Source organism: Xenopus tropicalis, chromosome 3 (assembly GCF_000004195.4).
Source record: "Xenopus tropicalis strain Nigerian chromosome 3, UCB_Xtro_10.0, whole genome shotgun sequence".
Lineage (NCBI taxonomy): Eukaryota > Metazoa > Chordata > Amphibia > Anura > Pipidae > Xenopus > Xenopus tropicalis.
This window is the reverse complement of record NC_030679.2, coordinates 30,012,671-30,034,012: the sequence shown is the minus strand read 5'-3', so window position 1 is coordinate 30,034,012 and position 21,342 is coordinate 30,012,671. Positions and strand designations below refer to the sequence as shown.

At 41.6% G+C, this 21,342-nt stretch overlaps 1 protein-coding gene across 7 annotated transcripts in view; it reads right to left on the bottom strand.

Annotated features, from left to right (window-relative positions):
* The window catches only part of pcdh1 (protocadherin 1), a 125,395-nt gene that overhangs the window by 87,510 nt on the left and 16,543 nt on the right, over positions 1-21,342 (bottom strand). For 4 of the 7 annotated variants that reach the window (XM_012958418.2, XM_012958411.3, XM_018091906.2 and 1 more), the window contains 2 exon segments: positions 5,277-6,097; positions 122-2,314 (listed from right to left, as the gene is read on the bottom strand). In XM_012958418.2, coding sequence (XP_012813872.1) covers positions 122-2,314; positions 5,277-6,071 — 2,988 coding nt within the window. In that variant the 5' untranslated portion in view covers positions 6,072-6,097. 7 annotated transcript variants of the gene reach the window in all.

Below are 21,342 nucleotides of genomic sequence, written 5' to 3'. Positions count from 1 at the left end.
TTTTATGCCCCATCATATCACCCATCTCACTGGCTCATAAGTACAAGGAGAAGAATCACCACACGTCAGTCCAAGCTAGAGTGCCGTCCCTGGCAGCTTCACGAAGGAAGTAATCGCCTACCTGCTTGTGGTTGTATTTCTGGGTGTTGGTCCGGTAGCTGTAATCCGAGTACTGATCAGAGCCAGTGGAATTGTTGTCCCCAGTGCCAACAAAAGTGTTAGTGGCTGGAAGATCCTGCACCACCTGGTGCTTCTTGGAGGCAGATGGGGACTGTGGTTGCAGCTGAATTGATGGCAGAGGGGAGTTTGAACGATAGTGACGGCCCAAGTCAGGGCTGCCTGGGGGGTAATTCAAAGGAAGGTGAATACGCGGGCTGTCTCCAACAGAGTCACTCATCAGGTTAAATTTAAGGGACTTCTGCAAACCAGTTTCCTCATCTTCTTCAACTGGCTTGGGTGGCTTTGGAGACTTGCTCTTCTTGACTTTGTTTTTGATTTTGTTGTTTTTATTGCCCTGCTTTGGAGCATACAAGTCTTTTGTCTCCTTTTTTCCAGCTTGATAGCCACTCTTGGCTTCTTTTTGCCGACAATATCGTGCCACAACAACTACCACAATGACTAAAATTACTGCAACAATACCAGTAATTACACCAAATATTATGTTGCTCCGTTGCTTGCTTAGCTCATACTCTGGGTCTCCAGCAATGTCTATGTCTAATGGGGTGAACTGGCTGTGACCAAGTAAAGTTTCAACTAAAGTCTGATTTGTCAATGTCTCATTGATATAGAAGTGAACTAAGGCTGTGCCATGTCTGGAAGGCTTCCCTTTATCAGTTACTTTTACAACTAGGCGGTGAAGGCCATAATGCTTTCTTATTATCGCTTTTTCCAGGGTTACCTCACCATTATTATGAGAGATTTGAAAAAGTTCAAAGGGATTACCGCTAGCAATGCTGTAATCGAGTTCTGCATTTATGCCTGTATCCATGTCTTCTGCTCTCACCCAATTGACCGGTGTACCTGGATGCGTTTGAGGGGTGAGATACTTGTAGGAAATGTTAGATGGAACAACAATCACTGGGGCATTATCATTTTCATCAAGGACATTTATGGTCACCCCAACGTAGGAGGAACGGGGCGGGTCCCCTCCGTCCACCGCCTTCAACCGGAAGGTGTAGGTGCTCTGATGCTCCCGGTCAAAGGAGATGCTGGAGAGGATAGTGCCTGTCCCGTTCTGGATGACAAACTCTCCACTCTCTGGTTCCACAGAAAGGTGGATATGAGCATTTTCCCCTTTATCTGCATCAATGACAGTTACCATGCCCACAGGGCTTAATCGTGGCATATTCTCCATTACCGAGAAATTGTAGCCATTTAGCATAAACTTGGGGTCATTATCATTACGATCCAATACAGTGATGACAACAGAGGCTGTTCCTTTTAGACTTGGGATTCCCTTATCTACAGCAACTACATGAAAATCATAATGTTCCCTCTGTTCCCGATCCAATACCGTGTTGACTCGAATCTGACCAGAGTCTGGGTTTATTGAAAAAATGCCCCTAGCAGATGGGTCTGGTAGAATTGAGTAATGAAGCTGAGAGTTGGGACCACTGTCTGCATCAGTTGCACTTACTTCCATCACTAAATCATTAATATCATTGTTTTCAGGAAATACCACCTCCATCAAACTTTGACTAAAGACAGGCGCATTATCATTCACATCAGTCACTTGCACCTTAAGAGAGTTTGTGCTGGAAAGGGGAGGGTTGCCCGAGTCCACAGCCACGATTTCAATTGTGTACTCTTTCACAGATTCATAGTCCAGCGCCGTGGTGGTTTGTAGGAAGTATTTTTTCTTGCTATCGCTGCCTGTATCACTAACTTGTTTCAGTTGGAATGGGACATCTCCAGCCACCACACAAGTCACAGCAGCATTTACCCCCTCATCTATATCAGAGACTTGCACCAAAGCCACCGGTGTCTCCACTGGAACATCTTCGGAAATGTTAGCTACTCCACCTTGGTGCGTAACAAGGCCAAATCCTCTGATTTCTATCACTGGTTTGTTGTCATTTGTGTCTCGAATTGTAATTGTCACCTGGGTGCGGGCAGTCTTGGGATTGGCTCCTTTATCCTTTGCAACCACCGAGAATTTCAGAGTACCTACATCTTCTCGGTCAATAGGACCCTGGACTGTTATCAGACCTGTGGATCTGTCCAAATGCAGAAGCCGCCGGACTGTATCTGAGGCTTGGTGGAAGGAGTAATCAATCTCTGCATTAACTCCTTGGTCAGAATCATTGGCTTTCACCTGTAACGAATGTGTGAAAAAAAAAAATTAATTAAAAAACAAATCCAGGATTCCATTTCAGAAAACATGAAATATGCAAGGGAGAGCATTACCAATATAATATAATACACAAGCACTGTGAATATCTTGTAAATTATATCCTTATAAAGGGCGCTTGGTGATGCCATCAATTAGAATTGGTGCTCACTGATGTAATTTCTGTCACCTGACTCACTGAATCCTTTGTATTATAATAAATAATGTACCCCATGCAGTAAAATATGCAGATATTATTGAACTCCTCAGTAAAATTCTTATATTTTACAGTAGGGGTACATTATTAAACTATATCCAAACAGCGTCATAAAATGATCAGATAGCACACAGTTTGAGAGCTACCGAGACTGAATCTCAGCTGAATAGATGTACGCAAATGGCTACAAGAAAGAGAAGGCACCACAGAGTGTACTGCGATTTGGTAGGCAATTCACTAATACATTATAGCTAACCAAGAACATGTATCAGCTATTCACTGCTAAAAATTACCACTTTTAGGATGACATATCTGGTTTTGAAAAAGCAGTTTGGGACTGTAGCAAAATGTACGGGGATACAATAAAAGGCATCATTGATTTACACAGTGATGCAGTTTCGCTTTAAGGCTGAAATGTATCTAAACAAGCAACGTTGTGAAGATGGCTGGAATCCGTTCTAGTGATCTTATCCATGGTATTACTTCTGCTCGCTACACAGGCAACCAAGGACTAAATATGTCAGCTTGGTTTCATAGGCTTTATAACCCAGAATCAATTCTATGAAATGAAAAATTTGACAGAAAATTAAAAATAAAAAAATGACATCAATACTGCCATGAAGTGAGGGGATTGCTTTGATCATATATTGATGGCTTCAAAGTCACTCTTCCATGACGAACATAAAGTTGATTCCATTTATACTGTACTGCCTAAATTAAAATGTGCAAAATCCTATTCTGATCAATGTTCTCAAGACCTGAAAAACCTATTTTCCCAATGTACTTAGGTCAATGCTCAAGTAAGAATTGAGTAGTCTTCCAAAATGTTATATATTTTATCAGACTTTATACCTATTTGACAGAGGCGGCACTAAGATTTCCTAGCATTAGAATCACACTGCACATTACTGTAGTATTTTATAAACACTCAATACAGATAAAATGGATAAATGCATTGCCCATTTATATCAATAGGCCATGGTGTCATTTTATTACGGAGAAATTTTAGTAGAGGCAAGCATTTCATTTATAAAATGAAATATGGAGAAGAGGATAAGAGGGTATAGGGACATAACTAGAGTCCAGTGGGATACGGCTGATAAGCAGTTTAAATGTTTAGGAGTAATGTTATGTATGGAGTTTAGGGGGGCTAACACAAGGTGATTTTCTTGCATATTACTGGCTATGCTTGGCAGAACCATCACTGACCTAGGTAGGCACCCGAGCTATAGGAACCATCAAATATTGCCACGGATCTGGGATTAACTTGCATTTGTGTGCATAAAAATAATGTGCCCTATTTATCTATCTGGCTGGCATGTATATGCCATTTGAAAGCAACAAGAGTAAAGCAGGCCCAATGCAGAGCAAATGTCCATGTGTGCAGCAAGTTACAGGATCAGAGATCCCATTGTGATTACTGCACCACTGTAATAGGGAGGAGCCTACAATTATATAAGAGTGGAAGAAAAAAATTTGTATTTTAATATTTTTAAGATTCATTATCAAATAAAAACTGGATCTTTTACATAAGAGAAAATTGCCTCATTATAATAAAAGACTATAAATAAAATGTCATTACTATTATCCTTATTATTGCTATTATTAGATTAGGAATGCTTAATACCAAATCATGTTATGCAAAAGGGATGGGTAGTCAAGAACTAATTATAAAACATGTCGCAGTTGTTATAAAAGGAAATATACAGGAACATAAGACAATTACGAGAGGCTTGGCACCCTTTTTTCTCCAAGCATAGGAAAGTGGAGACAATCCCTTGTAAGGCATCATGCTTATACAGCTTATAGATATATTGTTTTTCACTAGGGAGTCAGAAACCCACGTGTCTGGTTGTGTCCTACAAAGAGTCAGTCAGGTTTCTCTACAGTAAATAAGTGGAGACAAATAAAGAGAAACACGGCTGCTAAATCTATGGAGGACCAAGCAATATATTGAAGCATAAGAAAATACCAGGAAAGTCAGAACCAAATTCAAATCAGTTAAACTGGGTAAAATGCTGGAAGAGGAAAGGCTGGAAAGAAGTAGTTAACAGAAAGTCGCCTAACCTGCTTGCAGGGAAATAATGGCCCATGACATTACACAGTTGGAATCCAAAATATCCAGCAAACCAAGCAGTCACAAGGCTTTTTTTTTTTCCTTAGAGGCAGACTAATTAATATGTAGTAAAGAAAACTTCTAAACCAGTCCTTATGACAGTCTGTGTCAGTATAAAACCAGCAAAATGTGACTGGCTTTGTTAGGCAGCTTTGTTAATAACCAACCACTTTATCCCACGGACGTCTCTCTAATCAGCACCAGAATGGTGCAAAAAGTTAAAAAAAAAAAAAAATTGTTTGCCATTGCAGTAATTTTCTACTTTTACATTACGGCTTTTTCTCCCTTTTTTCTTAAAAGCGAGCAAAGAAGATACGAAAGGCTACCAAATTCAGCATGTAAAAGGATGTTGCAATTCCCACATTGCCTTCACCTGATCACAGCTCCTCATTTTACATTAAACATTCTCATGCAACCGCTATCTAATCCCTTCAGGCTGTAATACTGAACAGAATAGAAATGGAATATCCACTCCATTAGACACACGGTATATACTTTGATTGGTTATCTGATGGGAAACAGGTATGTATGCTGACAACCAGTCTTGAGCTGCTTTAGAGCGGCTTTAACTCCATGAGGACAGAAGAGAGAAGCAGATAAAAGAGGATGCTTACCTGGAGCACAGAGTGTCCCATCGGGCTGTTCTCAGGCAACTCTGCCTCATAAGCCATTTTCTCAAACTTTGGAGCATTATCATTTGTATCAAGAATGGATATTCGCAACAGAGCGCTACTAGCCCTAGCTGGGGTACCACCATCTTGCACCTTTATAGTGAGGTCATAAGAGTCTCTCTGCTCGCGGTCTAGCATTCCCATTACAATGAGCTGAGGTTGTTTTTCATCTTGGTCCTCAGCCACTTGCAGCCCAAAAAGGTCTTGAGCCTCAGGCCCCACAATAAGCTCATATGAAGACACGCCGTTTACTCCAGAGTCCCGATCTGTAGCAGCAGGGATGGGGAAAAGCATGCCGATATTGGTGTTTTCCGGAATGGACAGAGTGATGACTGGGGAATTAAAGTTAGGAGTGTTGTCGTTTATGTCCATGATCTCAATTTGTCCATCAAGAAGTCTGGGAACTGGAGACATTAGGTCTGTCATAGACACTTCAAACTCCAAAAAGCACTTTTCCCCTGGTTCAAGGTTTTGGCACTCCCGCAGACTCTCTCTATCAATGGAAGTCTCTGTTGTGTAGATATCGCCAGTCTTACCATCCACACGCAAGTAAGGGTGCCCCAACTCCAATTTGTACAGGTGTTTTGAGTCAGGATAGCCATAGTCCGAAGCTAAGCTACCAATCAAAATGTTAGGTGGCTGCTCTTCCGGCACCCTGTATGCCACCTTGGTGGAAGATCCAAGTATGGGAAGTTGAAAGAAAAGCCATAAGAAGCACGCAGTGGCTGTCCGCTTCATTGCTAACTTCAGTGAGTTTGGCCGGTCTGTTCAGGAAGACAGAAAAAACACACAGTATGTTACAGTCAGGCAAACACTAAACCCATCAGCAAACAAGGTATTGTTTTAAAGAAACGGAGAGCTAATCAGACAAATAGGCAGAGGACACCCATTTGTGGAATGTAGGAGTTTCACAACACAAACACTTCCTCTCAGTCACAGCCAAGGTACAACTCTCCACAAGACAATATTATCTCACTTGTGTTAGTCACACACACCTTTGCAATTCAGTCTCCAATGTGACACTATAAAAAGAGACAGCCACACCTGTACAATGAGGTCTGTGGCTCAATCAAGATCTCTGCCTTGCATAAAGGTTGCGGTATTGACTTAGTGTGGGGCAATCATCACATATACCTGAATAAAGGGTTTAGGGATTTTCATACCAAGTTTAACATTTCTGAATGAAGTTTCATCTACCTTAGATTAAAAAAAAAAATATTACATATATATCTCATTATATAGCAGAACCTGCATAATAGAAATTGCTCATTCCCCACGCATAACCTCAGAAGAATTAGAGGCTTTATTTAGCCTCAATAAAATTAAACATTAAAATTTGCGACCGCACCCTTCAACTACAACAGTCATTTATAATAAATTAAGTGCATTTTATAGCAGTGACTCCAGAAATCGCTTATCAAGGGAATTTTCTACATGCCAGTTTAATGAGTAAACAGGCAGGTTAATTGGCTCCTGATGAAGCTGACCCAAGGGCATGTATGGTAGTGTCTTTAGATTGCAAGCTCCACTGGGCAGGGACTGATGGGAATGATTTACTACAATCTCTAAAGAAATGCACTACGTAAAAAATCTCAAATAAAAATAAATACACCTTTTAAGAGTCGAAGTTCACACAAAGGTCCATGGAGATATTGAACATGCTATGGGTTCCAAAAAACCCTATTCTGTAGCCCTCCAGCTGTACAGTCCTAGCCTATAAGATACTTTTCTGCTCCAGTCAATGGTATATGGCCTTACATAGGATACGCAGTATGGCAGCTCCCATTAGGAGCATAAAACACATATGTATATATATATATAGAAAGACTATGCCTATGTCTAAATCAATATCCAATGAACTAAGCAGTTCAGGGGCATCAAAAGCATTCCCACAGTAGTCAAAACGTGGCCCAACTACACCTTCTTATATTGATAGGGAGCAAGCAGAATAGTTACAGTCGTCATCTAGAAAGGCCCCTATGTGACTGGCTGGTATATAAATAGATTTTAGTGTAACTGTCCAGTAAAGGGATTTTAGAAGCACTTGTCAAAATGTCCGTTTTGCCCGTGGGGCTACTTACAAAGTAGAGGTGGGCCACTTTTTAGCGAGAGAAACCAACTCTCAACTGGTGGAACCGGTAGAACTGGCTGTAGCAACTTGGCAAGAATGTTTTTTTTACTCTTTGATCACCGGGATAGGTGGGTTGTAAATAAAATCAAGTGGGTTTGGAATAAAACCACCATTTGGCAACACCCTTAGGATAACAATAAGCCCTTAGTCTCAGACTGTAATCTGCACATTCCTGTGGGTTTTTCTATTCAATAGAAGGAAGGGGGCACAAAAATAAATAAAGCACATTTTTCTTGAAAACAGTTTAAAAAAAATTCAGGTTTGTCTCAGAATTTAATTCCCATAGATGGGAGAAAAATAACGATTGGATGTGAAGCCATGACCACAAAAAAAAGGCAAATCAGCTGATCAGACTGACTAGCTATATGTTGGGTGTATCTGACTGAGATCATTCTAATTGCTCCTCCAAACATGCATACATATAGGCACTTGGTATACACCCCTAAAACACTCAGACCGAATCTGCCCACGTCTGGAATGCTTTACACATCAAATTAAGATAGCCACACATGGTTGCACACTGGCCGCCTACTGGTTCTTGTTTGCACCCAAACTACCCTCTCACCAACTCATATGCGACAGGCACAGCTTCAGACATGGAATAAAAGCCTGGTGACTGAGGACCAAATTAGGAACAGGATGCAATCAACGACTCTCATTCCTCCCCACCATGTAACATAACTGTTGGCCAGATCTTGTCCACCTCACAAGTGGCCATGTTAGGCAAAGATCTGCTTGTTTGTTTAGAAATCGAGTGGATATTTCTAAGTACATGTGCTACTGCTCAAAGTCTGCCTTGCTTAGAATTGTCAGTACATTCCATAGCTAAAAGGGTTAAACTACAACAGGTTCTACCACAGAAGTAATGTCATTCTACTTGCCAGAGCAAATAAAAGGTCTTAGTGGCACCTACAGGCTTACAGTTATTTAGCGGCACCTACAGACAATTCCCACTGGCGAAGCCATCTTAGCTCTGACACCAGATTCCTCTGAATGGCAAACCCCCGCACACACTTACATTGCAGCTAGAGAGTAATGAGGTTATTATTCCAGCGAGCTCCCTGCAAACATCTCACTGTCTGACAGCTCTTCTGCACCACTGAACACAAGACCCCCGACCCACCTCTGAAATCAGAAGCTGCAAAAAGTAAGATTCTTTAAGTTACAAGGAAACCGGGTTAGATGTCCTCTATAGCTTCCCAGATGCAGCAGGACACAGAGCTCTACCCCAGATGCAGAAGGACACACAGCACCCCCTCAGACTCAGCAGGACACACAGCACCCCCCAGATGCAGCAAGACACACATTTGCCCCCAGATGCAGCAGAACACACATTTGCCCCCCAGATGCAGCAGAACACACATTTGCCCCTTAGATACAGCAGGACATACAGCTCCCCCCCAGATGCAGCAAGACACACATTTGCCCCCCAGATGCAGCAGGACACACAGCACCCCCCAGATGCAGCAAGACACACATTTGCCCCCCAGATGCAGCAGTACACACATTTGCCCCCCAGATGCAGCAGAACACACATTTGCCCCTTAGATACAGCAGGACATACAGCTCCCCCCCCCCAGATGCAGCAGGACACACAGCACCCCCCAGATGCAGCAAGACACACATTTGCCCCCCAGATGCAGCAGAACACACATTTGCCCCTTAGATACAGCAGGACATACAGCTCCCCCCCCAGATGCAGCAGGACACACAGCTCCCCCCTAGATGCAGCAGGACACACCGCTCCCCCCCAGATGCAGCAGGACATACAGCTCCCCCCCAAAATGCAGCAGGACACACAGCTCCCCCCCAGTTGCAGCAGGACACACAGCTCCCCCCCAGATGCAGCAGGACACACAGCTCCCCCCCAGATGCAGCAGGACACACAGCTCCCCCCCAGATGCAGCAGGACACACAGCTCCCCCCCAGATGCAGCAGGACACACAGCTCCCCCCCAGATGCAGCAGGACACACAGCTCCCCCCCAGATGCAGCAGGACACACAGCTGCCCCACAGACGCAGCAAGACACACAGCTCCCCCACAGACGCAGCAAGACACACAGCTCCCCCAAAAGCAGCAGAAAGTCCAGGGGAATTTTATAACTAACCTGTGCAAATAAAACACTTGTTGCGGTTACTCTTGCAACAGCTATATATTAAGCAGGGCTACTGGGAATGAGAAAAGGTGAAAATGCCCCAATTGCAAAAGGCCAAGTAACCAGTGCGAATCAGGCAAAAGCAAGTTAGCAAGGAACACATTGCAGGTAATCCGCTCTGACAGGTATCATTCTCTCTCTAACCAGACTGATCTCTCTCTCTTTGCTTGGCAAGAGTCCTAAAACAGGTGCATGCTGAGGAATTCCTGGGAGCTCAGCACCTTTCAGCTCCCACCTTCTGCCTGTTGCCTCCAGGAGGAACGGCCATAGATCTCTTTCCTTGCAGAGAGCTGCAGGCAGGGTTGCCTGGTGGGACTCGTTGGTGGCAGAAAGCGCCTCAGCCTGCTAATACCTTAGTGATAATGAAGCAGCAAGTTGCTCCCAAAGTGTAAGCGCTCAGTCCCCTCCCCTGGCTCTCTGTGCCTCCCCCATCCAAGTGTGCAGGCAGGAATCCAAGGGCTGCCTGTGCTTTGGACTCTCACGCCTCTGCCGGTCACAGAGAGGGTTAAAGGACGTGACAGGCGAATGACAACTCACTTGTAGCCGGACCGGTTGGCAGCTTGGATATACATTTGAATGAAGCAATGCACAGACGCCTGCCAGATAAGCTGGACTGTCAGTGACATGCTCATTTATATTCATAGGCAAAGTGGAATAACCTATTAATTGATAGGTAGGAGAAGCAGTACAGGAAACACCCCATTTTATAGGCAAAAAAAAAAATAAGTATAACAGTATAATAAGAGCTCAAATTCACATGCATATTGGAACAATTTAACTTTCTGCATACTAAAAATATAAACAGTTAATATACACACAGAAAACGGTCTCTAGTAACCCATAGCAAACAGCTAGCAATTCCAGTCTGATGGGTTCTATGGGTTACTGGCCTGGGGGTAACTGCACCCAAGGTATTACAGACTATTAATTATAGGATTATATTGGGCTATTAATCATGGGACTAATAAAGGGGTATATAAGGAAAGTAGTTTTCTATACTTAAACAAGGAACAGAAACTCATAGAAAACTGATCTTTCTCGATACACGGGGTGTCACCGTACACCAGCAGGTGTGGTGTGACATTAGATATGCCACATGTCCCCAGCAGCAAGGCAAACGCAGCGAGACACCCAGCAATGATACAATGACAGCAGTCTATATAGTAAATATTCCGTTTAATTGGAAAACCAGTCCCAGTTTTTAAGGTGACAACAAGGAACCCCCTGAGGAAGGCTGTGGGCCCAAATAGATTTACGGACCACAAATCTCGATTAAATTATAATTTATAAAAAATTTAAAAAAAGTAATTTGAAATTAAACCAACCATCAGTAGAACAATAGCACAATATCAGAATCACCAGCCCAGTGTGAATCACCATTACAGAAACCAGGTTCACACTGGTGACAGGAAATCACAAGTGCAAAGTCCAAGATAGCAGCCGCCGCTATCCAATTACTATTTTCTCTGCGCATTATCTAAATTACATTCGAATTAGATGTTTGCCCAATTTTAGCGTTGTTTACCATAGCCCTGATCACACTACAATGTATTTATGAAAAACAGTTCAGCATTCAGTCCAAAATAAATTACAATTTGCATAATCCTATTAGAAACAGGATCTATAATCAGATCAGTCTTGACAAACACGACGTGTGAATGTGAAAATTGTGTATTGGGCTTACTTCAAAACTACAACTCCCAGCATCCTCAGGCAGCCAATTACTAAAGTGCGTGTAGCAGCCTGTGGTTTTGGTCTCAACCTGACTTTCAAAGTAATGTTTACCAAAAAACAAATGAGTATGTTTCCTGCAACAGGGAGCGGTGGTTTAGCAGGTCTGTCCCTTTAACTGCTTTGCAGAAGGGGAGGTACGGCAGCAAGACAGAAACAAAGGCAGGAAGTACAGACGCAACTGTAAAAGCAAATAGGTTCAGGATCCGTAATAGCCCCATTGTTTGCAAACAAGCAGGTCCTGTTTCGCCAAGGCTGCACCTTCCTCCTACCTAACCCCCCCCAACAAATCCAAACCCCCCTGCAACCCCCCCCCCTTCCTTTTTTTATCAAAAAGGAAACTTTTACTTCATCTTTTAAGTCCAAGCTTCACCTGCAACTTAGCAGCAGTTAACATCAGCCCCACAAGTAACTGCAACTGACAAGGAAGTCTGTCGGTCCCATGGGAAGGAGCCAAAGAATAGCGTGTAAATGGGGGCTGAGCCAGGCACAATTCCCTTCAGCACCACATTAACAATGGCAACACACGTTCAGCTGAAGCTGCTGATTAGGCAAGTGCAGACTTCTCAGTAACCCCAGTTAAACGCATACACGGGTGCAGGAGACAGGGTGCCCATGTTAATTATCCTTTTCCCAGCACTGGCTGTTTGATTCCACTACATAGGAAATAAGTATACCGCAAAGTCGTACTGCACCAAGACTGGAGTATTGTGTCTTACTCTTACGAAACTACAACACACTCTTGACCTGTGTGCCATTAGCCTGGAGCGGAATGCTGCTATATGGTACAGAAAGGGTTCAATCGTTTTCGTTTAGAGACAGTACAGAGGAGATATATAGAAGAATGTAGTGTTGCATAAAGACAATTGAATAAATGTTGACAATTAACTAAACTAGTGGGAGTGAACAAAGACAACTGCCGCTCAAAATTCTGCAAATTAGTGACAACTGAACAGCTTGATTGACAGCTACTAATTGTCCAACCATCATTCTGCATGTCAACAGCAGCAAGGCACTTTCAATGGTGGTAACCATACAGCGATGGACTCCTGCCACTTACACTGTCCCTGGTGCAATCCTCATGGCCTTGTTAGCCAGACAGCACACAGACTAATGTACAACTACAGATTTTAAACCATTTCCCACTTGAAGGGCAAACAACAGCCCTCCCCTGGGAAGAGATCAGTGCAGACAGGATCCTGCTGGGCCATTTTGTAGCAAGGAATAGAAAATTATGCATATGTAAATTACTTCAATTGTTTAGACCCCGTTAGGTCAATTTCGGGTATAATCACATTCTAATCCTTCTATTAGCACCACCATTCATTTAGTCAAACATTTATTTTTTTTAATATAATCACAAGTGGCTCCCCTACTGGGCAAAACCACATTTGTTTGTTCTTTCCTCCAGACCAAATCTTTATTACACACATATACCTAATAAATATTCACCCCCAAGTATTACTTTGTTTTCTATAGGAATCAGTATCAGGAATAGCTTTAACCTAAGTAGATATGAATTATATATCAATTTTGCAATTGAAATTGTAATTTTAAGATGCTTTCAAATATACATGATTACAAATGTTAGCATTATTTGTGAACGTAACTAGCGTATCGGTCTGTTCCTTTCGATTCTATGGCTTGCTGGATATGACTTTTGAAATAATGCGGCAGAAGCCACGTGACTTAAGCTGGCCATACACTGCCTAATAAGAGATGCCGGCTCGTTGCAGAACTTGTATGGTGCCAGCTGATGGGCCTGTCCAGATATCAATCAGGAAGGTTTGATGTTTTTGTCGCATAGAGAACCGCATCTGTGCACTGATGAGGCCCTCGTCCTGAAGGCCTTCATTGGCATCCTGAGGGCCAAGCCATCAGAGCTTCCCACCGTAAGCTGGGCATATCGCTGAATGATCTGACCATTTGGGGACCTCACCAAATGAGCACCTTCACATATATGGCCACCTTAACTTCAACAAGCTTTAAAACCAATGAAAATATATTTATTGGAAAGCTGCTTATAGGGTGACATTTGCTTTTACTATTTTTGGGTTGACATCACCTTTTACATGTTGGTTCTGGCCTCTGTATTGTGACAACTTTAATGGCACAGACAAAAATAAGAAAAAATCCTGTGTATAATTTTCCCACAGGTTCAGAGGCAAAGAAAAAAAAAACAAAAGTTGCCTTTCACAATGGAATGCTCAGTGATTTAATGAAGCTGTGGTTGCACTTCACTTTCCCTGCTGTTTCTGAGAACCTGTCACCTTAGATGTGGTGGAGAATTCCCCTGCAGTCGCACACTAACATGCTCTGAATGCAAGTGTGTTGGCTATTCCGTGGGAAAAAAAAGCCCTTATATTGAAAAAAAAAAAGTGATGTCATATAGAGAATTGTGTGTAATTTGTATCTGTCCTGCACACATAATCCACCTATACATTCTATATTACATACAATGCAAGTTCTATAAAATGACTGTATGGCTGTGTTGCAGTTGTTCACAGCAACACTTAACAGTTGTTGGTTATCTTTGGGTCGTGGGAACCACACTTTAGGGCGAAGGCACACAGAGCTACTAGTCACGGCTACTAAAATAGACAATGCTGATCATTTACTGATAATTGTCTCTATGTGTATTTTAGCAGGTAAGTCTCAGTATTGTCTATGGCAGGGCACTTTCTGGAGTCTAGTAGCCTTGAAAACGTAGCTGCTACTAGTATCCCAGTGTGTCTTCACCCTAAGGGCTCTGGCACACAGGGAGATTAGTCGCCCGCGACTAATCTCCCCGAAATGCCATCCCACCGAAAATGTAAATCGCCGGTGGGATGGCATACGCGGCTGCGCGATTTCCCTCAAAACGCCACGAGAGGAAACTTCCATGAGTTCAGGGAAATCGCGCCGCCCCGAATGCCATCCCACCTGCCATTTATATTTTCACCGGTGGGATGGCAGTTCGGGGAAATTAGTCGCCCGCGAACAGGGAGATTTGTCGCGGGCGAATAATCTCCCCGTGTGCCAGAGCCCTAAGGGTGAAGACACACAGAGCTACTAGTAGCAGCTACTTGTTGTGGCTACTGAAATAAGACAATGCTGATCATTAACGGATAATTGTCTCTACATGTGTTTTAGCAGAGGCAGTTCTCAGTATTGTCTATGGCAGGGTATTTTCTAGGGTTTAGTAGCTGCTACTAAGTAGCTCTGTGTGTCTTCACCCTTAATCCCTGCCATCACCCTAGGCTTCCAATTCACTAGTATATCCAGGGAATACAATGTTACTTCTTATGTATATAACTGCATGTCTTAATACAGTTCATGGGTTTCCAAAAGGCTTCTTACATCAGTGCACCTAGAATTTCCAAGAGCATACAAAAGCACATGCCAATAGGTCAAATGCTTTCATGCAGGTCAGGGAAATGCCAGGTGACCTCTAATATCTTTCTGATGGGGGTGCATTATTACTGATCATTTCCGAATTTCAGTGACTCACATGGCACAGGGGACTTCATTAATCTCAGTTTACATTGGGAACAATGTAACCCCCCCCCTAGTGTAAATAATACAAATACTAGAAGCCACCCAGGAGTAACATGGCTGCATAAAGGCATAAGACAGTTCTTTTATGGAGGTCATTAAACGCCAAGAGGATTTATATAATTTTCATTTTTACAAGAGGGTCTATTATATTACATAATATGTAACATTGTACATGAGACATTATTCAATGCTGATTATAAAACTGATAGCATCACAAAGCATGGTTTGTAGGGACACATTTAAAAGGTATATTAAGAATTTTACCATTAATTAGAATGAAAATTAAATAATTATAAATGGCATTGATTAATGTCACCAGTTATGATCAGTGATGTCACTTGTCACATGGCTCAATAAAACTTGTGTATTATAAAACATATATAGCCTTTACATTAAAATATGATGATATTATTATAATATTACTGGAACTAAATAAAAGCAAGAAAGGAGTACAATAAATAAATATATATATATATATATATATATATATATATATATATATATATATATACACACAGAGAAGGCCCTGGGTTTTCCATATGACAGGCTCTCTCGTACATAACGCCAGAGTAAAGACACATATGAGCCGCTATTTTTGTGATAGATGACATGCAAAAGGATAATAAAAAAATATAGAATATATAGATTTTGTGGTGACGGTCTTAATGTCACTTCAACTTTACAAGCTTTAAAAAAAGCCCATTACGCACACAATGCATCATAAGCTGGAGAAGGCTTGCAAGTAAAAAGCTGCCAGCAGATGTAATAATTCTGGACTCCCACTGTTTTCATGAATACTGCAATTTCCCAGAATTCACATAGCTGCAAATTATAGAGATTTGAATTCTACAAGTCTGAACCCATTATGATTTTTTCCCCATAGTCTTATCCAGCTTGCTCCCATCATCTCTAGGGGATGAAAAACCCCCAGCACCCCTGAGCCAAGCAAGTGATACATAGCAAGACCGGCCCTTTAGCTTAAAGCTGGCCATACATGCACCGCTAATAACGCACAAAACCTCATTTCGTACAATATTCGTTGCGTGTATGGCAACTTGCCGAGGCGACCGATATTGCTGAAGGCTGCTGATATCGGTCGACTCGCCGATCAGGTGGGTTAAAAGATTTTGATCGGGCGCCATTGAAGGCACCTGAGCAAAATCTGCCTTCAGGGCTGAATCGACAGAAGGAGGTAGACATCCTATTGCTTCTGCCTCCATATCGGACGATTCAGCCCTGAATGTCAGTGGAGGGTTGGAACGATCTTCCGTGCGACTAAAGGTGGCCATACACGGACCGATTTTTTTACTTACAAACGACCGATTCCCGAACGATCCGATGCTATCGTTAAGTTATCGTATAGTTGGTGGTGTACGAACGATCGTCGTCCCACTAAACGAGCCGACATTATCGTCCCCAAAATCGATCGGCCAGGTTTAAAAATTTTGGTCGTTTAACGATAAAATCTGCCAGTTGGTGTGAGTGTCAGACATTTGTCTTTCAACGATTGTTCTCTGCGCATGTCACGATTGCCAGCAGCGGAAGTCAACGACATTCGATCGTACGTAGATGTACGATCGTACGTATTTTACGATAATGATGCGACGAAATCTTTCCCGAATTATCGTTGCTCGTGGATGGCATATCGTATGGGAACTCGATCGCCATACGATCGTTTGTCGATATAATCGTTCATCGCACAACGAGCGAAATCGCCTCGTGTATGGCCACCTTAAGCTTAGCTTCCTGTCCCCAATATAAAGGGACCTTTGTAATTCCAAATTAGCAACTACCAGTGAAGGCTCAAGTGGTCTTGTAAAGGTAATGGGAGACTACACAAAGCAGCAAATATAATCTATAATATATGAGGGAGAAACAGACAAATACTGGATCCTAAGCTACTCTGTGTCACTGCATATCAACCTGCCTGGAGGTGGAACGGCAACGCTCTGTGGGCACTGACTTTAGCTGATGGGGCATTTGATCAAGTGGTTTTATGCTTCAGCCAGTGTCTTCTGCATGCCTGACCTGCTGATGCATTGCTCCCGCTACGCAACCAAAGTCCATTTATCCTTAACTCTGCTGCTACTGCGGCACATGATGTATTTCCATTGCCATCAGTTGCTACATCATACCCATGGTCACTGTTTTTTACCTGAAAGCTGAAGGTAATCTAACAGATTCCATTGTGAAATGAGCAATAATTATTAGATACTAACACAAAGATGTTCTGTTGCGGACTGCTTCGTCACATTTTAACTTATTTTTATTATTAACTTATTTAACTTATTTATTATTGAAAAGTGGATATTAGTTCTTCCAGACCCTATTTTATTAGGAAAAACAATATCAAAGCAGACCTAACCCTTATAATACCTTCCTCTTTGACAACTATTTATTGCTACAAATACATTTCTGTAGGAGAAATGAAAGCTCCTATATTTCTGTAGGAGCAACTTCAAGCACCTTTTGTCCTTCTGCTCCTTATTGCTCTTAAATAATGATGCTGAATGCAAGGAATACAACCCATTATCAAGAGTGGAGATTCTATGTAGTACAGGTATGGGACCTGTTATCCAGAAAGATCGTGGGTTTTTTTGTATTAGGGTTCTTTTCTTAATAGGCCTGTTTTGCCTCTAATAAGGATTATATCTCGGTTGGTGTCAAGTACACGGTACTGGTTTTTTATTACAGAGAGAAAAGGAAATTATTAAAAATTTTAATTATTTGATTCAAAGGGAGTCTATTCAAGGGATATGGTTTTCGTGTAATTCAGGGCTTTCTGGATATAAGGCTTTTAGATAACAGGTCCCATACCTGTACTGGTTGAATTTGATGGACTTTGATCTTATTGCAACCCATATTTAACTATTAATGCTGAACAGCTAAGCTTGCCACCTGGATAGTGGCACAGTAAAATAAATGTTTGATGCCAATTAATAGGGAAGATTGATAAGAGATAGAGGCATCCGGTATTTATTTGCAAGAGAGGCAAAAACTCTATTTATAATTAAAACAAATATAAAAGAAAGGAAGGATGGATGGATTAGTGAACAAAATAAGCTCTCTCCTTATCAATACATGGTTCATTGCTTACAGGAAACATAAAACCATACATATACCATATATATTTTTCCTTTCATTGATTAACTACACAAAAAGGAGAAGAAAATCAGCATATATTTTTATCGACATGAAATTGCCAAATGTTGCTGGGAAACATACTTATGTTGTGTTTGTCAATAGTTATAGCGTAATAAAACCAGGTAAATTTTTCTATACCAGGCAACTAATTAGAAGGGAAATATAAAAGGCAAATAACACTGGAGATAGTGGCCATTACCACACAGTTTTCATAGACTGCAGGTGTCTCTATTAGGGGCATATTTGTTATAACGTGTATGCCAACATCACCGGTGATGTTGCCCATAGTAACAGCAATTGGATTTCAATGGTCACTTCCAAGTTAAAAAACAAAAGCAAAGATTTGATTGGTTGCTATGGGTAACATCACTGGTGATGTTGGCTTGCACACTATAATAAATATGTCCCATAGGTGTGTTATCACTGTCTGAGGGCATGTTGCATAGTTCATGAACATATGGGTCTGGGGGTGTTTGTCAGAATCAACAGACAACTCAAAGCTCAGAAGCGAAGTGGAAAAGGTGCCCAGTCCTCTTGTACACAGAAGTCTTTATAACATACTATAACTATGCTCAACTGGTGACCAATAAAATAAGGCTAATGTTAAATACCCTAGATCAGTGATCCCCAACCAGTGGTTTGTGAGCAACATGTTGCTTACCAACCCTAGAGGTTTTCCCCAGGGGCCTCAAAGCCAATTTTGAATCCCTGGCAAGTTTTGGTTGCATAAATACCAGGCGTACTGAAAGAGACAGCCTTCTGTAGACTGCCAGTCCACATAGGGGTACCAATAGCCAATCATAGCCCTTATTTGGCATGTGTTGCTCCCCAACTCTTTTTACATTTAAATGTGGCTGTCAGGTTAAAATGGTTAGGGACCCCCACCCTACACTGTGAAATCGGTGCTGGATGTTACTGTTGACTACAAAGATTTTATATTTCTAAACTCTTACTGATCTGTGTTGTGGTGTTGTGTGTTGTTCAGCAACATGTGGCACAACAAGATAAAAGCCAACAAAGGACAAAGGATAAAATCCTGACACATACATAGAGTATAGGGAAATGTTTTTAAAGCAATATATGTAGGCTACAAAAAAATAAAAAAAATAATGGGATCCTTTCCTGCTATTAAAGATTCAATATCCAGCCCCTTTCAATTTACCATGGCACCCAGGTCTTCAGCACACAAGAGGTCCAAAAAGGCCACTGCCAGCTCATTAAATAGTGAATGTCTATGGCATTTTACAGCAGCCCCTCTGGCATTTGCCAGAACCTACAGATTGTCAATCCAGGCCTGATAGCCCCAGTCACATCAAACCACAACACCCAAGCTTAGTTTCTCACCCCACAATTCCACAAATCCTATCCCCTGCTTCAGGGGCTGCTATTTTATAAATATGAGAGGAAATCAATCACACCTACACCTCTATACCCCTATATGCCATTGTAGGATACTGCATAATAACATCAATAAAGAAAACACATAAAAATGATGACAAATTACAGGGCAACCCAATCTCCCTGCAGGTCCTCCTGAGTGATAGTTATGGAAATGTCATGTGGAAAATGGTCTGAATTATTCTTTTCCTTTTTTATTCCATACGCAATAATACAACACGTCTGAAAGGGAACAAGAAGATAAGCACAGCACGAGACCAGGATATAAGGAACCTGTCATAGAAGAGCCATTTCTTTAAATAGAACACTGCCAATAATATCTCAGGAAGCCTCCCTGGGGTAGTTCACTTAGGCTTGTATAGATCAAGCAGAGAAAAGAATATATATACGTGTACCAAGCAAAAAAAAATACTATCATAAAGCCTACTACCAGAACTGTTTTTTTTTTTCTTTTAACTGCTACCTTTAAATGTATCCTTGAATTACCTAGTGTAGCTAGTAATTCCAACCTGAAACGCTCTGATTAAATATACAGGAATGGTTGTTGTGGGTGCAATTATTCTTCTTTCTCCCCTATTGTCTGGAAAACCTCCACTGAACACACCAAGTGGGGGAAAAGCTGAACAATCTGCCTTCCCCACCAGGCAAAGGAAGAATAAGGGACTTTCAGCAGGGCCAGTGGAGGTCACAGAGTCTCAAATTCCGTCTCTAAGAATGGTTGCTGCTTTGTGTAACTACTAAACAGTAAACAGAATGCCTGGGTCTCCCCTGTAGAGATTCAGTGGCAACAAGGAAGGCCTTGGGAGACTTGTTATACATAGAGAGAGTTACTAAAAAAAGCAAGGCTAATTACATGTAAAAAAATAATATGTATATTTAGAAAGGAAATACTAACGTATAAGTATAACATTTTCCTCTTATTAAGAACAATGACTTATGTATGTGGGAATAAAGGGTGTATGCATTCTTTTCTGTCTGTAATGGAAAAATAAATGGAATATGAAACCTATTTGTGTATAAGGTATATGTTCACATTTTAAATTGTAAGCTCTTGTTTACATGTTCATTTTTAATCTTTACTTACACTTTTTGCTCATCGTGCCCTGGATGGAATCAATTCATGATGATAATGATGAATTATAACAGATGGCACCCCCCTTGGTTTCAAGAATGTTTCTAATACAGAGGAGAATGTAGCTCCTTTTTAGAGGGTAAACATGACCAAGACCTACACTAGTGATTTTTAGGTTGCGAGAAGAGAAAAACTTCACTCTGTTGACAAGTGTGACCTTTGAAGAAGCAGCCACTGGTGCAGACAGAATGCTGAAACATTCCTTTCTACAGACTTGAAGGCTCCACAGTAAATTTAGCTCTTATGATTGTCATTTTAAAAGATTTTGTCCAATGGAAATTTTGCAGAGTATGAGAATGTAATGAGTTAATGTAAAAGAGCACACCCATGCTTTTTCAGGTGACTTCCTACCGCCTTCAATTCGAACATTTGATTTTTATGTGCAAATTTTATGCAACCTTTCAGACAATAGGATTAATAACTGGGTGGGACCAATTGGTTAGGCACACCCCAGTGATTATAATCACTTAACTTGAATGAGAAGGAAAGTCATTCTGGCATTCTACGGCCAATAAATTCGCCACATTAGTGCCACTTAGAACACTATATTCTGCAGAAAGCATTACCATACCTGAGTAAAGAGACCTAGAAGCTCCCTCCATTTGTTTAAGATAGCAGCTGCCATTTTAAGTAGCTTCCTGCTTGCAGCTCTAGCCCTTGTAGTTCAGATCACAAATTCCTAAGGGGGGGAGGGAGTTCTTAGCATTCTTATGGGAGGGGAGAACAGAAGAGGGGAGAGAGAAGAGAACTGTGCAGACTCTGGCCTCGGGAATAAAGGAT